Genomic DNA, 16313 nt, shown 5'->3' with positions numbered 1-16313 from the left:
CAAAACTGATTATTTACAAAGTATTTAGAAATATTTAGACATTTCAAGGGTGGGAGATTTCTTTATTCATAATAATAAAAAAAAAATGTTGGTTGCAGCTACGTAAAAAAGCACTGCATCAAACTGGAAATGCATCCAGAACATTTATTGTCAGCAGCGATTTTCTATATGTTCAGTGTTTGATCACTGAGTTTATTGTCAGATTAACAGGACGCCGCAGCTCATCCGAGTTGCTTTTTCAGAACCTGAAAAAACAAAACATGGCAACAATATTGACTTCAAACTTTGTTCTAGAACGTTTCCATGGGGTTTTACCGTTATAGAATGGCAGTTTGCTTTACTTTTGAGAGAGCAGGTAATGGGATCATTCCAACAGCACCAGCCTGTCTCCTTGTCAGATACGTACCTACTTACTGCCTTGGTCTGGGAAATCGAAAGACAATAATGAAGGTATTCTGGAATCTTCTTTGCTCTGCTCTTTCCTCGAATGCTTGGCAGGCTTGACTGTAACCAAAATACCAGACGAGAATGTCACTATGTGTGTGTGTGCGCGTTTGTGTGTAATCATGTGTGTGTTTGTGTGTCTATGCTTATGTGTGCATGTGTGTGTTTGTGTATGTTTATGCATGTATGTCTGTATGTGCCAGAATATGTACATGTGTGCTAGATTATGTACGTGTTTGTGTGTGGGTGCATGCAGACATGGGGTGTGTCTGCGTGTGTGTGTGAGGCTGTGGCTGACACAACCTTGCCTGTTTTGACAAAAAACACAAAACAAAGGCCTAACACGCTTAGACACAGCCCCCAGCTCCACAATGTCACCCACACATTTCCATAACTCAACACACTGTCCCCCAGCGGACAGACAGACCATCAAAGACCAGGAAAGAGGCACACACATAAATTGCATTTTCATCTTTGTTAATTAATTAGTCAGTCAGAGATTGGTCACAGGGTCGCCCGTCTGGATGAAAGTGGAGGGATGAAGGGATGAGTGGATGAAGGGATGAGGATGTAGAGGAAGTAAATTTCTTTTTCTCTATATATTTTTTGTCTTTTCATTTGACTATCAGACACAAACAATGCCCAGTTTCGGTCTTTACACTTCTCAGTCAAGCCGGCAACCAACAATCCGTACTTCCATTCTATTCCCTTCCAGATAACCACATCATATAACCTCCCAAACCACAAACAAACAAACAGATGATGAATCCAACCTCCTGGATCGCAGGGCCTCTTTTGTTTCTGCACCTGGGCGTCGCCCCAACCTGGCAGGCTGCACCAGAGTTGACCCCCCTCCCCCCCTCGTGACTTGCTCATAGCAGCTCACCAGAGGCCCCACAGTTTATATTAGTCTCTGGGTGTGAGGTCTTTTTTCGGCCCCTGAAACCCTTTGGAGGAACCAAAATAGTTTGTTGTTGAGGGATCCCTAACTGCCCCTGCAGCTCTGCAGGCCCTACATGCATAAAAGCACAATGGTGGATGGATATTATTAGGACATCTGGCTGGAGGATGAGAAACCATAGCAACTGCGTTTACCATCTGAGAGCTTGAGCTCCACCTGGTGGCGGTGGACAGGAAGTCCAGGGAATCGCAGGTCCCTGACAGACATTGCTTTTTTCTTTGCCAGGCAGGTCAGCTCCACTTGCTGCAGGGTGTGGCAATCCATCGCGTCAATGAAACACAAATAAAAAAAGTATACTTGGTTACAGTATACTTAGTATAGTCCCATTTACTAATTACTCATTCACTGCTTTGAAAAGACTGACAATTGCAGTAAACAAACAGCATGTTTTTACACTAAGGTTCCAATGCGCGTGTCTCTCTCCAAACTCCCTGTTCTGTTCCTGTTCTGTTCTCCTGAACGCTCCCAGTGAGATTCTCCCAAACCGCAACATATCTGAGAGCTAAGTCACTCAGGCCATAGTAGCCATGGAAACAACGCCAGAGGACTTGGCAGAGCCCCAGCCAGCCTTATAGAGGCCTCACCCTCCAACAACCACACAGACAACATCTAAGCTGGACTCTGAAGAGGATCTCTGTCTTGCCAGGGGTGGGGGGGGGGGGGGGGGTGGGTTAACTGCATGAAATCTGGTTTGCGGGAGACTGATTGTCCTGGGATGGGAAGGAGCGAACTGTGGAGACCCCCTTCCCTCCCCCTACCAACACCACAAGACTAATCCTCCCTGGTGTTTTGCAGGCAGAGCAGGGGTCAGAGGTCAGCTGCACCTGAGAGGAGTCGTCTTCAGGCTCCAGGCTGGTTCCCCCGGCCGGGTCAGCTGGGCTGGGGAGCCGCTTGGCCTTCCTGCACGCACAGCGGCACGCGCAGCGGCACCGGGGCGTCACGCTGCCCCTGCTGGACGGAGGACGAACAACGCGTCAGCAGCGTAGGAACGGATAGCTAGCCAGCATGTTATGACGCCAGCTGGGTTTTTGTCACCCAAGCCAGCTGTGGTCGTCCAAGCCTGGGTGACAGACCTGGCCTTGATGAGATCCTGGCAGGAGTGTCCTGTGGTGTACCGGTAGTTGGAGGTGTTGATGGGGGGCATGGTGATGGTGGCTGGGGTGGAGGCCTTGTCCAAGGGGGGCTCTGGGGTGGAGGCCCTGGTCTGGGTCACGGGGCTGTCGGCCACCTTCCTCTCTGGCCTCCTGGACGCCCGGAACAGCTTCTCCTTCTTCCCACCCCTCTGCTTCTCTGGCTCCTTAAAGACGCCCGCACACATCAAGAAAAGTATCCTTATCATATAATATCACATTATATATTACATGTATCTATCTTAGGGGTGTGTTTAAAGGTCACGCAGGTGCATACACACACCCACACACACACACACAATTGGCAACAGACCATTTCTTCACCCGAGGGGCTTGTTTTGGTTCACAGTACCTTCCATTGTCTCCTGGAGTTGGGGGAGGTGTCTGTAGCGAGTTCTTTCTGCAGCAGGCTGGAGGGGCTCCGGGGCATGTTGTTTACCCTGGCGTCCTTCTCCAGAAGAGCCTGGATCTCAGGGATGAACCTGCCGTGAGAGAGCAACCGAAACAACAACGCCTTTCTGAAGTAGAAAACACACGGTCATGGTGAGGGGAACGCCCCCCCCCCCCCTCTCTCTCTCTACGCCCGACATAAAGATCAAAAAACGCAGCAGGACAGAGGTGTGAGGTGCCAGGACACCCCCTGGGGGTGTCCGCCAGTCGAGTCCTGAATGATGAAGCAGACACACCTGTGGACGTACAGGGTCAGGTATCATGGCTGTACGGAACACCATGTCCTCTGCATGTAATGATGGTTCATGAGTCCTGAGGCTGAAACTGCGCGTGACTCAAATGTCCTCTCTCTCTTTCTCCCCCCCCCCTCTCTCTCTCTTTCTCCCTCCCCCCCCCCTCTCTCTTTCTCCCCCCTCTCTCTCTCCCTCCCCCCCCTCTCTCTCCCTCGCTCTCCCCTCCTCTCTCCACCCCCTCCCCCCCCTCTCTCTCTCCCCCCCTCTCTCTCTCCCCCCCGCCCATCTCCCCCACTCTCTCTTTCCCCCCTCTCTCTCTCCCTCTCTCCCCCCCTCTCTCTCTCCCCCCCACCCCTCTCCCCCACTCTCTCTTTCCCCCCCTCTCTCTTTCCCTCCCTCTCCTCCCCCCCCCTCTCTCTCTCCACCCCACCCATCGTGATGTGGAGATCCCCACCTCTCAGGGAACTGGTCCTTGGTGAAGTAGCGGTGTCCCAGTATCTGGCAGCAGGTCATCCTGTCTGACGGATCTATCTGGAGGCATGTCTGAAACAACAACAACAACAACAACAAAATCACCGGCTCATTGGATCAAACGTGTCGACACAGGAACAGTGCCGTGAGCAACACTTTAGATAGAGGTTACACTGACCACCATGCAGTTAATAATAACGTATTAGTTTAACAGAAGCTTTTATCCAGAGCAACAAATTAAACATGCAACCTCTCGAGAACGCTCAACCCCGCCCCGACCCCATCCCTTGCAAAAACCATGTGCCAAATGACTACATTACATCGTGATTATAAACAGTCCGCCAGCTTAATGAGCGGGACTCACATCCACTATCTCTGCCACCAGGGGGTGAAGCTTGTGGTACTTCCTGCGTGGGTCTCTGGAGGGCTCGGCCTCGGGCAGGGTTGCCATGGCGAAGCTGGGGTTCTGGAAGTACAGGTCCAGCTGGTGGCAGGTCAGAGGTCCTGCCCAGCAGGAAGCACGAGAGAACAGAAGATTGTTTTTAGTCTCCCTGCCCAGAGACAAGATGACTTAGATGAGCTGCTAGCTAACTCTGGTGGGTGCAATTTTATTTGTGCTCTGTTCCTGTTAAAATAAATAATACAATCAAACAGGCAAGATAGTGGTGTGAACATGGATGAACGTGGACAGCAAAGCTATAACGACATGAGCAGTTTCATATGTAACGTGTCATCAGTTATGTCCAGTGCATCATGTATTCGTTTAGCAGACGCTTTTATCCTAAGAAACACACAGAGGGGGGGATTTGAGCCTGTCATCTTCAGGCAGACGTTCTAACCACTGAGCTGAACCCATCCCCTGCAGCTGTTCGAGGGTTAGCATGGATGAGCAACACAGCTAGTGGAAGTGTTCCTGCTGTGCCAGTCTGCTGGCTGCCTCCACAGTGCTGAGTCATGGCTGGGAGGATATTAAGGGCGATACAGCGATTGTTTTTCGGAGGCCTCTCGGATCACCGAGAGGGGCAGATGGACTGTTACTGAAGGACAGAGAGATGTGGTGGAGAGGGAGAGGTGCAGGGAGAGAGAGAGAGATGTGGTGGAGAGAGAGAGGTGCAGGGAGAGAGAGGTGCAGGGAGAAGAGAGAGAGAGTGAGAGAAAGAGAAAGGGGAAGAGAGAGGGGGTGGAGGGGGAGGATAGAGATGAATGGGAGAAACAGGAAGGGCGTTTTGGAAAAAATTGATGGTTTTGGCACAGATATGGAGCGTGTGTGTGCTTTTATGTGTGAGAGAAAGAGCAACAGACAGAGATTGAAAAGAGGAAGGGAAAGAGAGGTAGAGAGAGAGAGAGAGAGAGAGAGATAGAGAGAGAGAGAAACAGAGAGGCAGGGAGAGAAAAAGAGAGAGAGAAAAAGAGAGAGAGAGAGAGGCGAATGGATGGATGGAGAGAGAGAGGGACAGAGAGGGAGATGGAGAGAGTTTGCTTTCTCTCTGGAGGTAATGGTAGTGTCAGGGGAGATGGATATCCATTAGTCATCATTAGCTATTAGCCTGAGCTAGAGCCTGATGGAGACACCAAGAGACAGACACTCTGGTTCCTCTCCTCCTCTCGTCTCATCTCCTCCCCTCTCTTTTTCCAGGCCCTTATTTGTCTAGAGGGGGTGGCATTGTGTACAATCGAGATGCCAAAGGGGTTTAATGAAGATTATTTACAGGACCCAATTCCCCGGTCAGCTTTTGCAGAGCCACACCACCACGCATAGGATGCAAATCCAGCCTTCCGTCATGAAAGGATGAAAAGATTCATTTTCATCTCCAGAGGGAGTGAGAGAAGGATCCAGCCGACCCTTTTGTCTTTCAGTGACCTACTTTTCCCACAATGGTGAAATCCTAGCAGGGCCAGTGGCCGTCTTTATGAAACAGCCAGTCTTATCTGGGTGCCCCTCCGGACAACGGACAGGACTTTTGATAAAGTCTGTCCAAACAGACCACTGTTTTAATTACAGCGACCACTTTAGAGGTCGTCACAGAGGTCGTGAAGTTCATCCAATGATGCTGCCTACCAAGCCTACACTCCACACCGGTAAGTGCTAATCTCCCTGCCCTCCATGCCAGCTGACTCACCCACTTTGCTGACGATCTTGTGGAGCTGGTCGAGGTCCGAGGTGCCTGTCAGGAAGGCCATGCTGGTGGACATCTCAATGATCAGACAGCCCACAGCCCAGACATCCACAGGCCTGACACAGGAAAACAGAGACAGGCTCCTGAACTGAAGTAGCTAAGACAGACTGAGTGAGAGAGTGAGAGAGAGAGAGAGACAAAGAGAGAAACCCAAGACATTGAGACAGACCAGCACCTGAACTGACCCTAGCTGCCATCCTTACTTGCTGTAAGTCTTGTCTCCCACCAGCAGCTCTGGTGCTCGGTACCACCTCGTGGCTACGTAGTCCGTGAAGGGTTCCCCGGTCGGCGCTAGCGTCCTCGCAAACCCAAAGTCGCACAGCTTCACCACCCCAGAGTTGGACACCAGCACGTTCTCTGGTTTGATGTCTCTGTGAATGATCTGTTTAGGGGAAACACGACTCTGCGTTTATTGGTCCCGTTTGCAAAGTCAATTTGACGTTTTTACAGTCAGGAGCACTCAACGTGTCAAACTGGAGGCACCTTTGTTTGTCACGCTCAGTGATTTTGACGGAATGGTTGTAAACGCTGTGTGCTGAAGTGTCGTCCCTCAGGCTGTCTTAACTGCCTGACTCGTTTATAGATGTGCATATTTGCAATGTATCTGTGGTGCAACTGCGAAGCCCTTCAGACATTAGTCGTAAAAAAATAAATAGAAATGTCTATAGTAAAACTTGCAGATATCACAATCTGTCAACAGGCTCTAAGCCATGACATTCCTTTTAAATTTAATTTATTTACCTACTTTGGAAGCTTTAAATGACCTAAAAACATACATTTTAAACAATGTTCATTCCTTATTAATTAGATTTATTATGTGATATATGTTCTCTTAATTTTCTCCTCTTTATTTGTGCCTGTTTCTCTGTTGCTGTAACACCCTCATTTCCCCATCTGGGGATCAACAGTTATCTTATGACAATACTTGCACTGTTGCTGTGGAGGTATTCGACCGCTCGGAGGATCTGGAAGATGTGTTTGCGGAGCCTATGGTGGTCCAGTCCCCAGGGGTTCCTCTCCAGCTCCTCCAGAACCGTGCGGTCCATGTACTCAAACACCAAGTACAGACGCTTCCGGAAGCGGAACACCTCCAGCATATTCACCAGGTTCTCGTGGTGGAATTGCTGCGTTAGAACACACACACAAACACTGGTGTTCATGAACCATCAAGGTGGGGGTGGAGTAAGTAAGTAAGTAAGTAAGACTTTATTTATATAGCACATTTCATACAAGAATTGTAGCTCAAGGTGCTTTACATAAAATCAATAAAAACAATAATACAAGTGATAAACAATTCAAACAAAAATAAAAATCCCAATAAGATCTCTGTTCAAGAGAGAAAACAACTTTAAACATGCATCTTAAAAGTAACATATACATTTGGTTCACTCTGGTCTGTATATATAAAACCATACACTCTGTTAACAGATCCTTTCCCCAGGTCAAGAGTATGGGCCCTATTCTCTGTTAACAGATCCTTTGCCTCAGATCAAGAATACAGATTGTTAATCTAGTAATGATGTACACACACATGTATACACACAGATGTACACACACATATTCCTTCTGTGCCTTTGAAATGGCCTGTGTCAGAGCATGGATGACAGCTGAGTAGTGGAGTTTTACTCCATCAAACTGAGGGACAGAAAATGCAACATTCTTTAGCCTAGTTTCTCTCGCCTGCGCCTCTCTCCTCACCCTCAGCAGTTTGACCTCCCTCGTGACGATCTTCTTAATATTTTTGTCGTCCTCTTTGTCTATGAACTTCTTTATAGCCACGATGTGGCCGTTCTCCTTGTGTCTGCATTTCATCACAGTGCCATAGCTTCCCTCCCCAACCACGCCGAGATTATCGTAGAGATCCATGCTTCTTTATAGACTGCATGCAATGAAATAAGCACATGCTGAGGTAATGACTATTACAAAGCTCTTCTAATTGCCAACTATGAGACGACATGTTTTAGAAATGTATTGAATCCACTTAACCTAGCTGTTGTGTTATTGTTGATCTAGCCTAAGTACTCGTGCGTCGTACTTAAGTGTAGGCCTAGGCTACGTTAGAATCTCTCAAAATACTTACCGCAGAGTAAATTGAAGACTACGTTTAACTTTTCTTAATCTCTTATCAAAGCACCAAATGTAATTCATTCTCTCATTCTCTCACTGTGATAAAGGATGTCAGAAATTGACAGGCCGCGTTACTAAGTATTATTTCATGATTGCAAGTTGCAAGTAGGCCTACTGATAAAAACAAGAGGTGTGATTAGAATGCAGTTACCATGACAGCGGGCAAAATGAATCACAATGGCTATGGCGTTTCAGAATAATAAAAAAACGTCGTATTCAAAGCAATAAATGTCAAGTTTGATCGACATTCATGAGACTGGCTGTCTCGTTTTACATCACATGGAGATACACCTTTACCTGCAAAAAATAATTCCCCATAATAACATAGGTAAGAATAAACCACTGTGCAGAAGTAAGAAAAGGTGCTTTATGTTTGTGACACAAACCACGCCTAACTATCTATAGCCGTGACATATTAACATACTTTAATTCACTCCAAGACATGAAGCATACAACTAGCTAAGTGATTGCAATCAGATCATAAATTGCAAAGATGGACTGATCCATTCGAACGTTTTTTCCCATTTCCCCTGTGTACAAGCATGACGTCACTGTAACTAGCTGGCTAGTTGTTTTTGAGAGAAGAAAAGGGCACTAGCGGAAGATAGCAAGCTAGCTAGTTGTCCGTTGCAACATCGATTCTGATCAATTTTATGACCAAAGTATAATTCCACAAATTCTTAATTATGTCGACTCCGGCTAGAAGACGGCTTATGAGAGATTTCAAAAGGTATGAATAACATTTTGGTGTCTACTATGTGTGTTGAGTGGTGGCCAACGGCGTTAGCTAAGCTACACAGCAGTTAGATACTGTAGAGGTGGCTCAGTATGTTTGCTGAAAAATCACAGTTCCGTGGAGCGATATGAACACTTGAAAATAATACAATTGTACACTCTTAACAACATTCTCTGATTATAACGTCTGTATATGCATGACATATTTGAACGACTCGTGAAAGCCTAAGACAAGTGGTTATCAACTTGGCCCCATGGTCCCGAAAATTAGCTTTAATGCATGTTTACGTTCCAGTGTATAGCCTTAGCCCCGGCATTATTATTATTATTAGGAGTGTTTAATCGTCTGCCCGTCTAGCCAGCTAAAGTTGCAGAAGGCCTATACGAATTTCTCTAACATGTTTTTAGCTAACTAGCTTTCCATGGGTACGCGAGTCGGCAAAGCATATCATATAGCTGTGTGGATATAGCCTAGCTGTGTGGACTTCCAGCTACTTGCCCTACTAACATTCTGCTATCAAAATACTTTCTGTTTTCAAAGATGCCAAGTTTCCATTTAGATAGCCACGTTTGCTTCCGTTTGCCAGCTAGCTAGATACCCGGTGTTGTGCAAAGGTTAAAACATGAAGGATCAATAAGGTACTCCCATGCCGCCAACATTTAAATTGTCTTGCTTTATGAGATAAAGTTGACAGTATTGATAATAAGTGTTGTTTTCAGCTGCTCCCTGATAAGCAGGTGAACAGAAAAGTAGAATGGGCTTGAGTATCGCTCAGTAGAAGAGCTGTGCTTTGTACTGAAGATCAAGAGACCACAGGTTCAAATCCCCCTGTGTACATCGCTCTGGCTAAAAGCGTGTTGTCTGACATCTCCTGGATCTGCTTGTCTCCTGCACAGAATGAATCATTAAAGTGAGAGGAAAATGAACCAATTGGAGAAGAAAATGAGCCTCTCGGAGGTGTGGGGAGGATAAACAGTTTAACTGTGTTTCCCTGAGGTTGTTAGTTGCACCTGTTTGTGTCTCGTTCTAATGCCCATCCAGCGTCTGTCGTCCGTAGTTCAGTGGTGAAGATCCAGGTGGTTTCTGTGTGGCAGAGGAGTGTTGAACCCACAGCAGCACCATTGCCAGGGGAAGGAACTGCTAAGCTATTCTACAAAGTCAGCCCTGCAGAGTGGAGCGGATAGAATGACAGTGAAATTGTACTCCAGTCCTCCTTTGCCTAACCGCCTGGAGATCCCTGCCTGACCAGCTGTTTTGGGATTGTGATAGAGAACAATAGACAGTTTCATGAAAACCATTGGGGGCTTTGGCGATCTGTGGCCTGTTGAGCTCGGTCTTGCATGACAAAGCTGTCTCTCGTTTCTCTCCCTTGTCTGCGCATCCCTCTTATCAGGGAAAAATCCAGGTTTCCTGGTACGAAGTAGGCTAGAGTAGTGGTTCTGTGATGGCCAGGTCTGTGCAGGGTCCACTATTTAGCAGCCAGCCATATGAGACAAGAGATTAAACAAAGGCTAATTCCTCTGTTGGGGGCGAAGGGGGGGGTGGATTCTGGATGGAAAAAATCTGTCATTAAAGCAGCTTTCCAGAGGGCTTATGTGAGGTGTGAGCCAGAGAAATAGCAGTGGAAGTTTGGGGATTGATCAGATCTGCTTCCAGAAGGTCCTGTAGATATCACGTAACAACGACCAGCAACCCCTGTTGTTATGGACAGCAGTGGACCCCCCCTCCAAATAGCCCACCAAATAGGGCAGTTGTTTAGATCTGCCATCCTCCACAATATATCTACACTAATGACCCCTCCATCCCCCCTCTAACCTCTCCCTCTTATCTCTCCCCCCCCGCCCCAGGCTTCAAGAAGACCCCCCCACCGGCGTTAGCGGAGCCCCCTCGGAGAACAACATCATGATGTGGAACGCAGTTATTTTTGGGTGGGTGAAGGTGCCAACGCGCCCCCCCCCTTAACCACCGTCACCATGGCGCCAGGCCATGGTAGCATGGAGACCAGGAGTGGCAGGATCACATGGGAGACGGGCTGCCTGATCTGCGGCTTAGAGGGAGGGGAGATGGGGGGGGGGGGGGGGGGGGGGGGGGGGGAGAGAGAGAGAGAGACAAGAGGTGGGGGGGAGAGATCATGGAGAGAGGGGAGGGAGAGAGATGGCAGGGCCCAAATTTTGCCATGTGCATGTTTAGCTGTGGAGAGCTAGTTGCCACGCTGTGCACAAAGTTATTTTGTTGATTAGAAATCAGAGGGTTGCTGGCAGTACCAAGACGGCTCTTCCGGGCCTATTTTAATGAGGCTCTCCTTGTGTGTGATGTCCTCTTTCCACACTATGTAAAGACTAAGCTGCTCTGTAGACAGACAGATATGGGCAGTCATAGTCATGATCTCACTGGCAGTCACGTACACAGGAAGGGATTTTCATGCTGGTAACTGTTTGTTTGTCTTTCGCTTGCAGGCCTGTAGGTACACCATTTGAAGATGGTGAGTTGACAGCTTTCACATTCTCTCTGAACCAAACCCTTAAACTGGTTATGAATCTAGTGTGTGGTATTCTAACCAACGAGTGGTCATTGTAACTAGTAGAGGTGGGGAAAAGGGCTCATTTTACTGGGCCGGCTTATTGCAAACTAAACTAAAAGATGCGTCTTCAGAGTGATCGATACAAGTGTGTTCCTCTCTCTGTTCCTCACCTCCTGATTGCCCCGGGGGGGTGGGGGGTCTTGAGAAGTGCTGAGTCAGCAACCATGTTTGGGATTATAAATCCTGTCACGCGCTGTTAACCGTGGACTCTTAGCCTCCACGAGGGACCGGTTCCTTTCAGGAAGAACGGACTGTATTTTTAGTAACGCAAATAGGGAGTCAGGTGGCTGAGCGGTTAGGGTATCGGGCTAGTAATCAGAAGGTTGCAGGTTCGATTCCCGGCCGTGAAAACTTCACCCTACTTGCCTCGGGGGGGAATGTCCTTGTACTGACTAAGTCGCTCTGGATAAGAGCGTCTGCTAAATGACTAAATGTAATTGTCTTTCCCCTGCCTTCCTGTCTCTCTTTTTCACTCCCCCTCTCTCTCTGCAGGAACATTTAAGCTTATGATAGAATTTTCAGAAGAGTATCCTAACAAGCCTCCCACAGTACGATTTATCTCCAAAATGTTTCACCCTAACGGTAAGACTCCCTGCGGACCCCCTCCCACACACAGACACACAAAGACATTCAATCTTAAACTCTGAGTCAGTCTGCATTCGTCTGTAAGCTTTGCAGAGTTTGTGTGTGTTACCCTAATGCTTCTGCCGTCTGTGTTTCAGTGTATGCCGATGGGAGTATATGTTTAGACATTCTTCAGAACCGTTGGAGCCCTACATATGATGTGTCCTCAATTCTGACTTCGATCCAGGTTTGTTTGTGTACACGTCTATAAACAAGGGGGACTGTGCAGCCACCACCACTACTGCTGGTGTCTTGTCAAGTGTTGGAGAAAGGAGTCAGATGGCTGAGCGGTTAGGGAAGGGGGCTATTAATCAGAAGGTTGCTGGTTCGATTCTCGGCCGTGCAAAAATGACGTTGTGTCCTTGGGCAAGGCACTTCACCCTACTTGCCTCGGGGGGAATGTCCCTGTACTGACTAAGTCGCTCTGGATAAGAGAGTCTGCTAAATGTAAATTTAATTTTTTTATTATTTAAGTGTTGAGTGCTGAGTTCAGTTTCAGCATCTCCCTCCCTGAGTGAAGTTCAAGGCTGTTTTAACGGTGGTGTGTGCTTTCGCAGTCCCTGCTGGACGAGCCCAACCCCAACAGCCCGGCCAACAGCCAGGCAGCACAGCTCTACCAGGAGAACAAGAGGGAGTACGAGAAGAGGGTGTCCGTCATCGTGGAGCAGAGCTGGGTGGACTCGTAACCCCCCGAGCTTGCTTCCTCTTCGTCATCATCATCATCAACCCCACCCCCCATCATCATCATCATCAACCCCACCCCCCATCATCATCATCATCAACCCCACCCCCCATCGTCATCATCATCAACCCCACCCCCCATCATCATCATCATCAACCCCACCCCCCATCGTCATCATCATCAACCCCACCCCCCATCATTATCATCATCAACCCCACCCCCCATCATCATCATCATCAACCCCACCCCCCATCGTCATCATCATCAACCCCACCCCCCATCATCATCATCATCAACCCCACCCCCCATCATCATCATCATCAACCCCACCCCCCATTATCATCATCATCAACCCCACCCCCCATCGTCATCATCATCAACCCCACCCCCCATCATCATCATCATCAACCCCACCCCCCATCATCATCATCATCAACCCCACCCCCCATCATCATCATCATCAACCCCACCCCCCATCGTCATCATCATCAACCCCACCCCCCATTATCATCATCATCAACCCCACCCCCCATTATCATCATCAACCCCACCCCCCATTATCATCATCAACCCCACCCCCGATCATCATCTTCTCTCCTCATCCGAATACTTCTATGGTTCGTGTACCTCGTCAAGAAGTCAGAAGAACTTAAGTGCCACCTGAAGAAAAGACGAAAATAAAATAAAAATAAGAATATTCAGAATGGACTTGCTTGCCAACACACAAGGAAAATGTATCTGATATTTGTGTTTCTTGTTCTTAATTTTCTTTTCTTTTTATTGCATGATGTGAAATAAGTTATTGCTAACAGAATTTGTAATATATCTTTTTTTTTTTTCTCAGTTGGATTGATGCTGTTACTAGATTCTTTATTTTTTAACGTTTCTTGGTTTGAACATAACATGCTATTTCGGAGGGTATGTGTTGTCAATCATATCATTCAATTGGAAGTAGCCAATCAAACGGGACTGTTAACAGGAGGGTTGCCTGGATACAAATGCTAATATGTCACATAGTAAACAAACAACTATCCTGTCGTGTAAATGATTGATGGAAGCTGGCAAGTGCCTGTCAGCTTTGGGAAAGCACGGTACCATTAATCCCAAGTCAGTCATACTCTACTAGAAATATCCGACTATTCTAATACTTTAAGCGGAAGGGTCCCCAGTGAGCTACAGCGAAGCTTATGGGAGGAGTTTGGTTGGGCTAATCATGAGGTCACACCTTTGAAAAAGTGACTCGGTCGGTCTCCTAGGATATGGCTACGTAAAAAATGTCAGAGATCATATTCAGAAAAATCGCTTTTTCCAGCTTGGTTTACAGCTGTGTTTGTCTCTTGAAAGTGTCCGTGGCATCAGACAGGCAAATCCAGTATTATAGTTACTACTCTGGCCTATCCATCCACCATGATAGAATATGTGTGTAAAAGAGATGTGATATGTTTTACAGAGACAGTACGGGACATTGTGATAAGTGGTTTATTTCACCTTGTAAGGAGAAGGGATATGTTATACAAAAATGTTTTGTGACTCTAAAACAATGTATACTTATATGCTGTATAAACATAATAAAACATTTTTCAGACTTTGACACAGATTGTATCACATGTATATCCATCCACCACTCAAATGTAAAAAGGAAATACTATAATTTGAAAACTTTAATGCACAGTTCATTATATTTCCTTTGACATACAGTGTATCTAATAACAGTGTGGCAATTGAGATGGAACATTTAACTGAAACCAACAGGATCCAAAACGTCATTTAATTTTTTTTTTAGACATTTTTATCCAAAGCGGATCTACTGCAGTTATATGCCCTACCACTGAGCTACACCCATCCCTGCAGTAGAGATACCCTGTGTTATTCTCTGCCCCGCAGAGTGAGGGCGCTAGTTCTCCACGCTACTCAGCGTGAAGTCCCCTGAGCTGACGAGCAAGAGAACACCGGAAAACAGGTGCGATAATCCGATTTTTGGGGGTCTAATCTCAGAAACAATACGGTACTACAGGGTCCAGACAAACCCCACACAAGAAAACAGGGCGGAAAGTAAGTTACTTCAATGACTACCGTATAAAAACATAAGGTAGGTCAGCCAATTGTTACACTTAAATACAAATGTTTTGTCACACAAACACAAACGCGTTGAAACCTTATAAAACTGTCAAACGAAGCCTTGCAAGACTGGTCAGCTCCAATCACCGTCCCTTTAAGAGATGGAGAACAGAAACATGGTTACTCTTACTGCAAATGCGATAAAGACATGAGTAGTTAGTGGTAGTGATAGGTTTACCTGTTGCTTTTTCATGATTTCTTCTCTGGTTTTAAAAACCGGCGCGTCCACCACTACGACGCCCTCGGCCATCTCCTGCACTTTCTCGAGCAGGTCAGGGTGGTACCTGAGAGAAAGAGGTATAGATATATATTCAATATGTAAAGTCAACCCCCAACGCTTTTTGTCAGAGACTATGTGCATGACTGTTTACTAACTCACCGACAACCGAGGAACACGTTGTTAGCCCACACCATTGATAACGCGAGCAGTTGATCCACGTGTGGGTCCTCATAATCGTTTATGTTCCGGAACAAGAATTCTCTTCTGGCCTTCCAGTGTTTCTCGCTCTCTGAGATTCCGCGATACGTCTCCACTTGCTCGGCCAAATGCCTGTTTTGTTCAATGAACTCTTGAATGTCCAACTCAGCCATCGCTAACCCAGCTAAGACAACAACAACAAAAAAAACATTCACACACAACTTCCGGTCTGTACGTAGAGAGCGTAAGTAACTTCATGACGTTGAATCCCTACATTGCCTCCGCATGGCTAGAATAAGAACAACGTCAAACCAGTAATAGAGATCACAAGCGGTCATAAGTGGTATCTGCTAAATCTATCGGTGGTGGATGAATGACTCTTACATCTTACTCTTTTTTTTACCCTCAAAACCACCTGGCCAGTATCGTTATGCTTTCGAAGACCCGAGTGCCAAAAGCTAGAATAAATCAACAGGGACAGATGATGACATCAAAGGTGATATGATTTCAAGAGGTCTGTGATTACTTCATGGGGGGTAGGGAGACCGGGGGAAATAAAACCCGTGTTCAAAGCGCAGGTGAGCTTCGGGGAGTGTTCACCTTCCAGGCATATCTTAATTTCCTACCTTCATAACATTATTTGATCCCAGTTCCCAAGTCCTACAGATATAAAATCAGTTGGATATAGACCAAGACGGAACACATTCTCACTTGTTTCATTCCAGGCAACACACAACCATAACTCCTACACTTTCCAGCTAAGACACCCTTCCTCAGAATGTATGACGATAATCAGTTTAATAATAATTATATATCCATAAAAAATTCTTGCATGTACTTTTGTGCTAATTGGGATGCTTTTGGAATTCAGTCTCGGCCAGCCTGGAGCAGCGGGAGAGGAGAACCTGATGGAGAACGCCCCTCCTCTCTGGAAGTGAAGCCCTCGGGTCTCGGCTTGTTATAACACGAAGCCGCTGATGTGCTGCAAGATTCCAGAGACGTGCGCGAGGCCGCTGGATGTCTGGCGCACCACTTTTCCCTGTCCGTGCGCATCAGAACAGGTTGGAGCAGATTTCTGACAGGACACATGGGGCGTGAGGGGAAAATTAAGGAGAATAAGAGTATGAAAATGTGTGTGTGTGTTAGGCGGGTTGTGTGTGT

General features: G+C 46.9%; 3 protein-coding genes across 3 annotated transcripts; 1 reads left to right on the top strand and 2 right to left on the bottom strand.

Moving 5' to 3' along the window:
• Window positions 1-58: 58 nt before the first annotated feature.
• Window positions 59-7732, bottom strand: LOC136933620 (cyclin-dependent kinase-like 4). Its single transcript, XM_067229087.1, has 12 exons — window positions 7565-7732; window positions 6796-6990; window positions 6070-6248; window positions 5810-5922; window positions 4054-4193; window positions 3673-3761; window positions 2888-3017; window positions 2479-2702; window positions 2230-2356; window positions 1540-1648; window positions 407-504; window positions 59-245 (listed from the first exon to the last, which is right to left on the bottom strand). The coding sequence occupies exons 1-11, from the start codon at window positions 7730-7732 to the stop codon at window positions 407-409; spliced, it is 1572 nt and encodes a 523-aa protein (XP_067085188.1). The 3' UTR covers window positions 59-245.
• Window positions 7733-8572: 840 nt separating this feature from the next.
• Window positions 8573-12734, top strand: ube2b (ubiquitin-conjugating enzyme E2B (RAD6 homolog)). The gene is made up of 6 exons (XM_067229047.1): window positions 8573-8723; window positions 10577-10657; window positions 11186-11211; window positions 11803-11892; window positions 12033-12121; window positions 12492-12734. The coding sequence occupies exons 1-6, from the start codon at window positions 8680-8682 to the stop codon at window positions 12618-12620; spliced, it is 459 nt and encodes a 152-aa protein (XP_067085148.1). The 5' UTR covers window positions 8573-8679; the 3' UTR covers window positions 12621-12734.
• A 1530-nt stretch (window positions 12735-14264) lies between these two features.
• cdkn2aipnl (CDKN2A interacting protein N-terminal like) lies at window positions 14265-15371 on the bottom strand. The gene is made up of 3 exons (XM_067229039.1): window positions 15114-15371; window positions 14913-15018; window positions 14265-14826 (listed from the first exon to the last, which is right to left on the bottom strand). Exons 1-3 carry the CDS (start codon window positions 15323-15325, stop codon window positions 14818-14820), a joined length of 327 nt encoding a protein of 108 aa, XP_067085140.1. The 5' UTR covers window positions 15326-15371; the 3' UTR covers window positions 14265-14817.
• Window positions 15372-16313: the final 942 nt, after the last annotated feature.

This window comes from Osmerus mordax, chromosome 25 (assembly GCF_038355195.1).
Source record: "Osmerus mordax isolate fOsmMor3 chromosome 25, fOsmMor3.pri, whole genome shotgun sequence".
Classification (NCBI taxonomy): domain Eukaryota; kingdom Metazoa; phylum Chordata; class Actinopteri; order Osmeriformes; family Osmeridae; genus Osmerus; species Osmerus mordax.
This window is presented reverse-complemented; position numbering and strand designations above follow the sequence as displayed.